Here is a 9,795-nt window from a genome sequence, read left to right as displayed (position 1 = left end):
ACGAATGCCAAAAAGCAAGGGTATCCAACCTGCGGCCCTCCAGCTGCTGCAGGACTACATCTCCCATAATGCTCTTTCAGCTAAGTGGCTGGCAGAGGAGCATGGGAGATGTAGTCTTGCAGCAGCTGGAGGGCCACAGGTTGGACACCCTTGCCATAAAGTGAGAAGTGACCTGTAGGTTTTAGTAGCTAGAAAGTTAGCACATCCGAGAGTTTATTCCCATTAAAATAACTAGTGTTTATTGCAGAGCTGAAATGCAGGGTTTACACCTTGATCTCTCGTATACACTCCGTGTAGGATGGTGTCCTTCTCCTCTACCCTTATGTCACCCCTATAGGCACTTTGCTTAATCTCCAGTGAGGCTAATATGCCCTACCCATTCCAATGGGGCATCATCAGAATAATATGGAGAGATGGCAACGTTGTTGATCATCACGGCTGATGCTGTAGTACCCAGACAGACAGAAATATGATTCTATTTATTATTATTGCCGTGTGTGAGATCTCCTGAAGATGTTCTGCCGAATCTCGAGATTCTGCCGGTGCTGTCATATGGCGGCGGACCGGCTTTTAACCCCTTAATGACAAAGCCCGTATTTGTACGGGCTCAAAATGCATTGTTTTCAATGGGTTTAGGGACCGCCCATTGTCCTTAAGGGGTTAAAAAAAATTGGAGGGCGGAAAGCTTGAAATAGATGTGTGGCTGCCGTTTTTAAAATTCCCCGGTGTTTTTTTTGGATCGATGAGTAAACGTTAAGTCACAAAATTTGGGAGAGAGTGTTGAGTGCCTCCACTTGCCCCCTCTTGCCCCCCTAATAGACACCCATCAATGTATGTAAAATACACAAGTATTCTTTCTATGGAATTCTAAAATCCTACAGCATGGACAATGTCTTTATTGCCCTTGATTCTGTTCTGATGGGTCGCTGGTTCGAGTCACCCTTCTTCTACCTAAGATGACCCGTGAAGTAAAAAACAATACGGGAAGGAAAAGGGATTTGCGTCGTTGTTTTTTTCCACAGCAAATTTACAAAATTGGAAACAGTGGCTAGATTTGGGGAAATTTTTGAAAAAATACCCCAAAGCCTGAAATAAACATGTACATCAAGCATACCCATCATGGTATTAAGAGGCTTTTAAAGTATCAGCGGCTACCATCATCCCCGCGAGTGGAATCCAGAGCTTTACTGCCCTTACTATATAAATGCTTTAAAAATGGGGTTGCTGGGGTGTCCATCATGTGGCTGTAGACGCTGCGAGTCAGGTGTTAATCCCATACCTCTTTTCATTGAATTTTTAAATTGAAGAAACTATACTTCAACAGTGTATTGGTCTGCGCCGTAGTATAAGTGAAGTGAATAAAAAAATAAAAAATAAAAAATATAAAAAATAAAACATGTAATAGAGGAACTGCTGCGATACTACCAGTTGGCAGTGTTTCCTAAATACCAAAAAGAAGAAAATACAAAATCAATACATTCTGGTGCATGCGCTAGCTCCAAAACAAATAAACGGAGTATAAAAATATATTTCATAGATGCTTATTGCATCAATATTTAAAATGCATAATTAAACATTAATTAAATTAAATTGATATTATATATAATAGAAACCAAAAGCACAAATGCCGGTGCACTATACTTATTTTGAGACAGAGAGACTCAGAATTTTTTTTTTATATTGTTTTTTTTTAATTTATTTTTTAAAAATATTTTTTATATCTTTTATATCTTTTATTTTAATACGATAACCATGTCCAAAAACACTGTGCACACAAAAAAAAAATGCCTAAATGAAATAATACTGGTGCGATTCCATGTCCTCCTTCTCAGCGTGTCTCGCGCTACTCTCTGTATTTAGGAGAAAGTGGCCCCAGTGTCTGTTTTTGCTGTAGACGCATTTCAGGATCCTTCAAAGGTCACCCCCTGCTGGGGTCCCAAAGGCATCAAAACATCAACCCGATTCACCATTTTGTTTTTTTTTTGGGGGTAAAATCTCCTTTTTTTTGTCTTCTCAGTGGCCAGTGGTCCCGAGCTGAACGCATATAGATGTCCACTCCATCTGGTGGCCAGTTAGCCCACTGGGAACAAAACCTCTAGTGTACAGTCATTAATCCCGAGTCACTCTGGAGTGGCGTACTCTCTGAATGAATATTTACTGCTCTGAGGAGGTTGAGTTTCCTCGATGGGAAAGTGTAGACTTTTCCCCTCTTCTTGATAAGGGATTGAAAGACATTCGGAATCTGCCGGGTGATTTTGCGAACACTGAATGAGTTCCCCAACAATGATACAATTATGGTGCAGAATTCTGGAACCTACAGAGAAAGAACTCAAAGTTAAAATACAATTCCTCACAATGCGCATTGAAACATTCCCTATGCACACAGTCTCATTCATTCGCTTTCTGCTTTTAATGCTCTTCCTGACTTGGCCTGTGAGTGGTGTTGTGTAGCCTGTTCTAGGAATAACATAGATAATGTTGGGTTGGCAGGTGGTGTTGGGCTGATGGTTTTCCATAATTTGGTACCCCCCTGTAGGAACGTCCTTATTTCAAGGGATAGGAAACATGACGTGACTTTATACGTGATGAGTGGAACATGAGTGACCCACCACACTCCACGTTGTTTCCATATTTATCCAATAATGTTCCCCAGGCTGGACTGTGTCAGTGAAAGTTTCCTTAATTGGGGTTTTAATTTTTTTGTGTGTAAATTGGGACTTTTTTTTGTTACATTTTATTATCACCAGAGTCTTTGAAACGGTCTATAAGGGTGTTTGGGGTACGCTTTCCACGTGGCCTTCTCATAGCGGCATCTTAGATTTTTAGTTTATCCTCTCTAAGGAAACTTTTACAGGTTTTTAGTGAATAGGGCAACGTTCTGGTGATGTATTGTGTTCTTTAAGGCCTTCCACATTCTTTTTTTTATTTCAAGGCTTGTTCACTTTCATGAACCGCACGTGTTCCTTGTTCTGGTCTTGTGGTATAATCTGTGATCATCTCTACCCTTATTTATATCTAGAATTATCCTTTCAGCAAAGATACATTGTCTGACCGAAACCCTGCCTCTGCTCTCCCCTTTTGTATATAAATGCACCCCTTGTATCTTTAATTTCACTTTTTTCTCACCCGTACAGCATTTTCTTTCTGCTGCACTCATTCCGTGGCATTGGCACGTGGAGGTCAACATGTCTTTGCATTGAAGGCTCTCGCTTTCTGGCTGCAGAATGGGTCCTTTCGGCTGCTGCGATTCAGCTTCCCGTGCGATTGGCAAGAGGGGGAATGTCTGATGTCTTTTTACCCCTGCATTTTGCCCCTCATGCTCATTTGTCTTATTTAATTGTTTCTGTAAAAAAAAATAGTAAACTGTAACTGAATACTGTGGCTCACTTTTTACGGCCAGAACATCTAAGGATACAGTATATTTCTTACTCATTTATAAAAAAAAAGAAACATATTTAGCAGATCTGGACCAATGGAATTATGGGCAATGGCAGACAGAAGTCCGCAGGTCACTCTTGCCGCTGGAAGCAACTCGGCTTGAGTGAAGAAGCGTGAAGAGGAGCCGCGCAAGTTCAGCCTCCTGTTTTTGCCTAGCATCTCCCAAGGGTATGGGTAAGTCACCAAAAGGCTCACCCATTTCCAGACTCATAGATATGTATATTTAATAAGAGTTTAAGTAACACACTCACCCGTCTGCATTCCTGAGCTGCAAGAGAACAGAGTATATGTCAACTCCCTGGTATGAACGATAACATAAATGTGTCATATTGCATACATACAGCACATATGCATAGATATAAATGTACACAGGTTGCGTGATTTGATGGCCGGCTGAATTCACATTTTCTAGCTGACTTGCATTATTGCATTATTGCATTATTGCAATGTGATAATTGATAATCATACCCTACAGGTCATATACAGTACGGTATATATATATATATATATATGTAAGCAGTATATGTAAGTGTATAGGAGCATATTGGTAAAAATATATAATTATGGGTACATGAACAGTCGTACAGATTCACAATCGTTCATAAAATCAATATCCTTACCTATTGGTTTCCAGATGGAAGTTTTAATAATGATTATAATTCCTATGCTGAGCAGGAAAAAGATCCCAAGCGGTAAAGCGATGATCCAGACAGATCTACCTGTTGAAACAGACAAAGTGATCACGGGGAATACAGCCGGCTAAAACAATACGAGGGTCCCAGGAAATGGGTTGCAACGTCCTGTCCGGTAGGATTTCAACGCACTCGACACAGAGGGATCATGGGAAACGGTGAGATATTTGCATGAAATGCCCTGGCTATGCCTTATATGGGCGTCAGCTTAAAATATTAAAATGAGTAACCCAAAAAACATTAAGGCATACTCTGGCCCAGGCCTAGGGTGGCAGGTCTGGGGGGAGGGGGCAGCTGATGGTCAGTGTTATAACGGGGAGCCTGATTGCCCTATTGCCCCGTAACACCACTAGTCAATGGGCAGGTTTAAAAAGAGATCACTGATCTCCCCAACCAGCCAACCAGCCCATTATAACTATAGAGGGCTCTGCCGAATCTCCACAGTCCTCCATAGTTGTTTTTCTGCACCACGCTACCTTTAAAAGTAGAGTGCCGGGTTATGACATCATAAGGATGATGTCATATCCTAATGCCCACTATAAAGGACAGCAGTGTAGAGGGGGGCATCAGGTGGCGCTGCCCTGGATTATGCCGGGGGTATCCCCAATGTTCACATGTCACAGTTTCCCTTTAACCGTTTACCTGTTATTAAGGAGCTTATCTCAATTGTTTTCTGTGTGGTGGGCTGTGTTGCCTGACTTAGACCTAAGTAACAAAACAAACATAAGGACCATGTTAATAAAGTCTTGGGTGGAACGAGTAAGGAAATATATTGAAGGAGGAATTTTTCTTTTTCTCCACCCAAAAAGACAATAACTGACATATCTTGGATTTTCATAAAGCTTTCTGGAGGCCATACGGAGCAAGGAAACAGCAAGACCTCCATTTCCCTTTTATTCAAGAGACGAATCAGTTCCTATTAAACTAAGATTTTGTGATATGGACTATTTGGTCACCGTTTGATAGACAGTGCGGGAATTTAAATCTATAGAGGACAGGTAGACAAAAAAGAATGTGGTACAGATGAGGCGACACATAATATTCTCAACAGACTTACTGATAGACTTTCGGGGGCAGGAATATGGTGGTGGTATTGGATAGATACCTGTGGGTGTGATGGCATCTGGGATACATTCTTCACAGTTCCCATTATTCGACTGGCAAACGTAACCAGATAGGCAGCCGCAGATTGTGTTCTGGGTGGTGGAACAATTTATTTCTACCTGTAAGTCCAGCCCTGTGAGGACGGAGATAGGTAAGGGATCAATGGAAGAAAGGAATTTGATGGCGCTATATAAAACAATAAATAATAATAAAAAATATATATATATCATTGTCCATAATAACAAGTCTAGAACAGATCACAGATTATAAGAAAATTAAGTTCACTCTAGAAGTCTCACCGCAGGTCCGACATCGCCTACAGGTTTTGGCGTAGTTCCATACTTCCGTGTAGGTTCCAGGACTGCATTGTTGACACCGTGTTTTTGATTTATAACTGCACCTCCGTGTAGCAAACATACCTGTGGAATATATTGATTTTAGAAACTGACGTCAATGCATTTTGAGCCCGTACATGTACGGGCTTTGTCATTAAGGGGTTAATCATCCAGGTATTGATGGATAAATGGCATGAAGGACCATCGATGGCAGGTTTCTCCAGCAAGAAGGCTGAACTGGCCCGGTATAATGCATAAATCAATGGATGAAGAAATCAAACTGCTTTAATTATACATTATACAGGGCCAGCCAAGCCCTTCCTGCAGCAGAAGCTCACTGGGGCTGGACCTTCATAATGTAAAGTCAAAGAGCTGCAAAGCATCTCCTGAAAACTCTCCTTTTATAGTGAGGAGACCCCTGGGTCATGTCTCGCAAACTGAATTGAGTAAGAAATGTCTTAATATTTTAGACCTGTGTTCTGTGGATCACATTTTTGGTTTTCCCCCCCTGTGTTCCAGGGAAGGTCCTGCTTGGAGATTTGGTAGCAGAGAAGAAGGCGTAGAGAGGTCAATGTCATGGAGGTGGGAATCACCGGTGGGGAGATGGCTTCTTTCACAGCAGGTAGAGGGTATTTTAGGTAGATTAGCGTGTTTTTAGGTAACATCAGAATAATTTAGAATGATTGGAGTCACTCCTATGACTATTGAAGGGGTAAAGATGTATTCATTTAAACGAGATCTCAAATACTGCTTTACATTGTATAACCACGTGTTCTATTACCTGGGGGGCATCTGTCACAACACTCGCCGATCTCTTCATTAAAGTACTGAGTCATTGAGTTGCAGTTGGGGGTCAGTCCTGTGTTTGACATCGGCTGTAAGAAAAAAAACAGGGTCCAATTATTTTATATTATTCATTTATTTATTAATATAATATTAATATTTTATTAATCTAATATTAATATTTTATTAATATAATATTATTTTATTAATATTTATTTAACTACCTGCATCCCTCAATAATTAAATGCCCCTGTCAGCTCCCTTTTATTTGCATGGGATCAAGAAAGTGCCCCCCAGCAACTTATTACCCCTCGTCTAATTAAGCCTAAAGGACAATTCCAGAAGTAATAAAGCATTTCCCAGTAACCCCAGTAACCCCTAGTAATATTTACTAGGAATAACATAGCTTATCCCAACAACATCTCCCAGTAACCCCAACATCCACAGACCCGGGTAACAGGCCCCCCTCAAAAGCCATCTTTACTCTACCCTTCTTAAATATTTAAAGGTGACCAAGCAGATTCTTAGGTTGAATAGACAATTTCCCAGAGTTAATGGGCATATTCTCAGAGGGGCAGATTTAGAGATACTTGCACTGTCATTTTGATATTTTGTTCATCATTAATGCTTGAATACAGATTATTCTGTTAAATATTTACAGTACTCAGTTCCTGACAAGTGCAGAATTACACTGAAAAAAACAGTAAAAGTCACTCTTGCCGGTGAACCACATTGAATGTTTTGCGATAGTCTATTAAGGGGTTAATATTTAAAAATGTCCCGTGTTCAGCTCATTTACTCCCCGGTATAAAAATCAGGGACGTTTTCTACATTGAATGACAATTTAGTTTTTGTTAATAAAACTCCATGTTGGGTTACAATCTTACACATTTATATATATATATTTTGTTAGAATCACAATATTCCATTCCCCTCAATCCCTGCCCAACCCCCGCTCTCTCTACAGTTTACACACACACACACATACACACACTCATTCACACACAAATATACACACTCATACACACATACACACATACACACACTCATTCACACACTCATTCACACACACACACACACACACACACAAGCACACACACACACACACATACACACACTCATACACACATACACATGCAAGCTCTCTGTTCCTCAGCCCCCCCCCCGTTTCTCCCTCCCACTCCCCCTTCCCACTCATCATTTTTGGTTCTTGAATCTTTTTTCCTGTCACTGACCAGTATTTAGGAAAATCCCAGGTTCATCTAATCAGGATCCCTCCCATCCTTGGACCCAGGACGTTTTTTTCTCTCCTTTGCTCTTTCCCTCGCTCTCCTTTTCATCTCACCTGATGGAAATCTCCCCAAGTGCTCCATAGAAATAGAAGACAGAGCTGGACGGGGGTCTGAGACCTCATGGTTCCAGATGCGTGGAGTCACATATTGTGCAAGCTGTCTCTGCTCTATGTAGCGAGGAACACCCAACCCTACTGTGTGCCAGAAGCCTTTGGACCTTTAAACCGGTGCCTCTCTCTTTAAACCTCTCTTTCGTCAGCGCCAGAAGTCTTTAGAACTCCCATTGCCGGGGGTATCAGCCTCTCTCTTTCTGGAGTATCCTTTCTCTCCTGACAGTCTCCCACCTCCCCGTCAGTGTCTCTCCTCTCCTTTTCTTTTCCAGCCTGGTGTCTCTCTCCTGACAGTCTGATTGTTCCCTGAGTCTCAGGGGCTCACAGTGTAGCTGAGGGTCTCCTGAATTGTCTACGTGAGTGCCAGGATCTCCTGTCTGAGAGGTCAGCTTAGTCTCATGGTCTCCTGGCCGCTTCGAGGTCTCAGAACGCCTGAAACGTTGAGATCTTCCTGTTATTCCACTGCTGAAATCGCTGGGCTGCATTAGAGGAAGGAAAAAGTAGAAAGGAGGGGCGAGAGAGGAGGGTAATACGGTAATTTCAAGGAACAGGGAGAGGCCAGGGAGCTATTGAGTAAGCGTTCCTCTGAAAAGAGTGCTCAGACTCTAAAAAGTAAAGTCATTGGAGTCGTAGGCAAGGCAGGCTTGAAATTCAGAATGGAAGGGGTAATATCAAGATTCAGTTAAGGAAGCGTTTCAGTGCCAAAACCCGGCCGCTATGAATAAAATTCACGATCTGAAATCACCGATTGATTAATTCATATGACATGAAAACCAGCGGGTTCTAATACCAAGTCTCCTGGATAACATAGCTTGTGTGACCTTACGGACATTATTAACTAAGTCCATGTAAAGAAAACAATGCAAGTATTCAGCGCATGCCCGGAGAATACCATTTTAAAAAAAAAACACCTATCTGCGGCATAAATATCGGGGATTCCGTCACACTATATGGCCATATAGGAGGTGAAGCAGTGGGACTGCACCTTAACACACTGAGACTCTCAAGCAATTTACTTAAAGTGCCAGGGCTGCCTCATCATCCACAGCCCGGGCAGATGGAGCGCAATGGGCTGGCTACCCTCTGGAGAAGACAATCGCTGCTTTCTCCTTAGATTGTTTCTCAGAGCGGTCAAGCAAGTAATGAAAGGAAAGCCAGAGACTCCGAAACAGATACCGGTATATTTTTTTTTACCCTCCACGGTGCAAAAGCCAGTTATAAATCATTGATCTACGCGAGATTTCCAACAACGTTATATTTTCCTGATTTTAACGCTTACATTATGTAGAGTCCATATACGCAGGCAAAAGGGTTTATGGGGCATCTTTGGAGTGTGGAGGGCTGAAACAATTTATAAGGTTGTCATAACTATTAAAAAAAACATTTAAAAATGGATGTTAGACGCAAGGAAAATGTAGAGCTCCCTGAAATGTTATGTCTAGTAAAGGTGAATGTGCCATATTTTAGTTATATGAGTAAAATTCTTTCAACTGCGACCCTTGCCAGGTTGTCTCTTAAAAGGTATTGCCAAAAGAATAAACAGACTACCTGTCTTCTGTCCTACCTGAACTCTTCTGACAAACAGCACTATTTGTCTTAATCAATGATCATGAAAATCCACCCCGCGATCTTGATTGTGAATTCTCTCCTCCTCCTTTACTATTAATAAGTAAACCCCATCCTCTCACTTTCCAAAACCGCCATTCGCTGACCCTTGAATCTTCATCTTCAGACTCAATCTCTGTGGTTACTACGTTTCCAATACCTTCCCCGCCGTCTTAATCCTCTGCATTCTTCCAAAACCCCCAAATCCATCACTTTCCTCTTTTATGTTCCTCTCCTGTCTCAAACATTCAACAATTGTGGATGCAGAAGACCCCACATTCCACTCTAACCACCAAGCTGTGTCATTTTTACCGTTAACATGTAGACTTTTGGAATGCCAGGTCTATTACCCTACTTCCATAGCGGCAGTTCTCTTTAATAAAGTAGTAACGATGTTCAAGCATAAAAGGGCAGTTCCCTCTTCCTCCTTTCTTCA

The 9,795-nt window shown here is 41.6% G+C and overlaps 1 protein-coding gene across 2 annotated transcripts; it reads right to left on the bottom strand.

The window, feature by feature from the left end:
* Positions 1-2,023: 2,023 nt before the first annotated feature.
* Positions 2,024-8,232, bottom strand: CD27 (CD27 molecule). 2 transcript variants are annotated; one of them, XM_053450293.1, is made up of 9 exons: positions 8,080-8,232; positions 6,351-6,444; positions 5,534-5,653; positions 5,236-5,367; positions 4,773-4,835; positions 4,059-4,157; positions 3,690-3,706; positions 3,127-3,343; positions 2,024-2,314 (listed from the first exon to the last, which is right to left on the bottom strand). In XM_053450293.1, the coding sequence occupies exons 2-9, from the start codon at positions 6,439-6,441 to the stop codon at positions 2,121-2,123; spliced, it is 933 nt and encodes a 310-aa protein (XP_053306268.1). In that variant the 5' UTR covers positions 6,442-6,444; positions 8,080-8,232; the 3' UTR covers positions 2,024-2,120. The 2 variants fall into 2 exon arrangements, with proteins under 2 accessions (XP_053306268.1, XP_053306267.1); XM_053450292.1 differs by lacking the exon at positions 8,080-8,232 and adding an exon at positions 7,698-8,058.
* Between the last annotated feature and the right edge of the window lie 1,563 nt (positions 8,233-9,795).

This window comes from Spea bombifrons, chromosome 11 (assembly GCF_027358695.1).
Source record: "Spea bombifrons isolate aSpeBom1 chromosome 11, aSpeBom1.2.pri, whole genome shotgun sequence".
NCBI classification, from domain to species: Eukaryota; Metazoa; Chordata; class Amphibia; order Anura; family Pelobatidae; genus Spea; species Spea bombifrons.
Note: the sequence above shows the minus strand (reverse complement) of the source record. Positions and strands in the feature narration are given on the sequence as shown.

Excerpts from the sequence above, each read along its gene's own strand:
- CD27 (XM_053450292.1), bottom strand. The coding sequence starts at position 7,766 with ATGAGGTCTCAGACCCCCGTCCAGCTCTGTCTTCTATTTCTATGGAGC. Across the intron at positions 5,654-6,350 it reads TTGTGACAGATGCCCCCCAG|GTATGTTTGCTACACGGAGG; the intron begins GTAATAGAACAC and ends TATATTCCACAG. Across the intron at positions 2,315-3,126 it reads AGAAAGAAAATGCTGTACGG|GTTCCAGAATTCTGCACCAT; the intron begins GTGAGAAAAAAG and ends CTTTCTCTGTAG.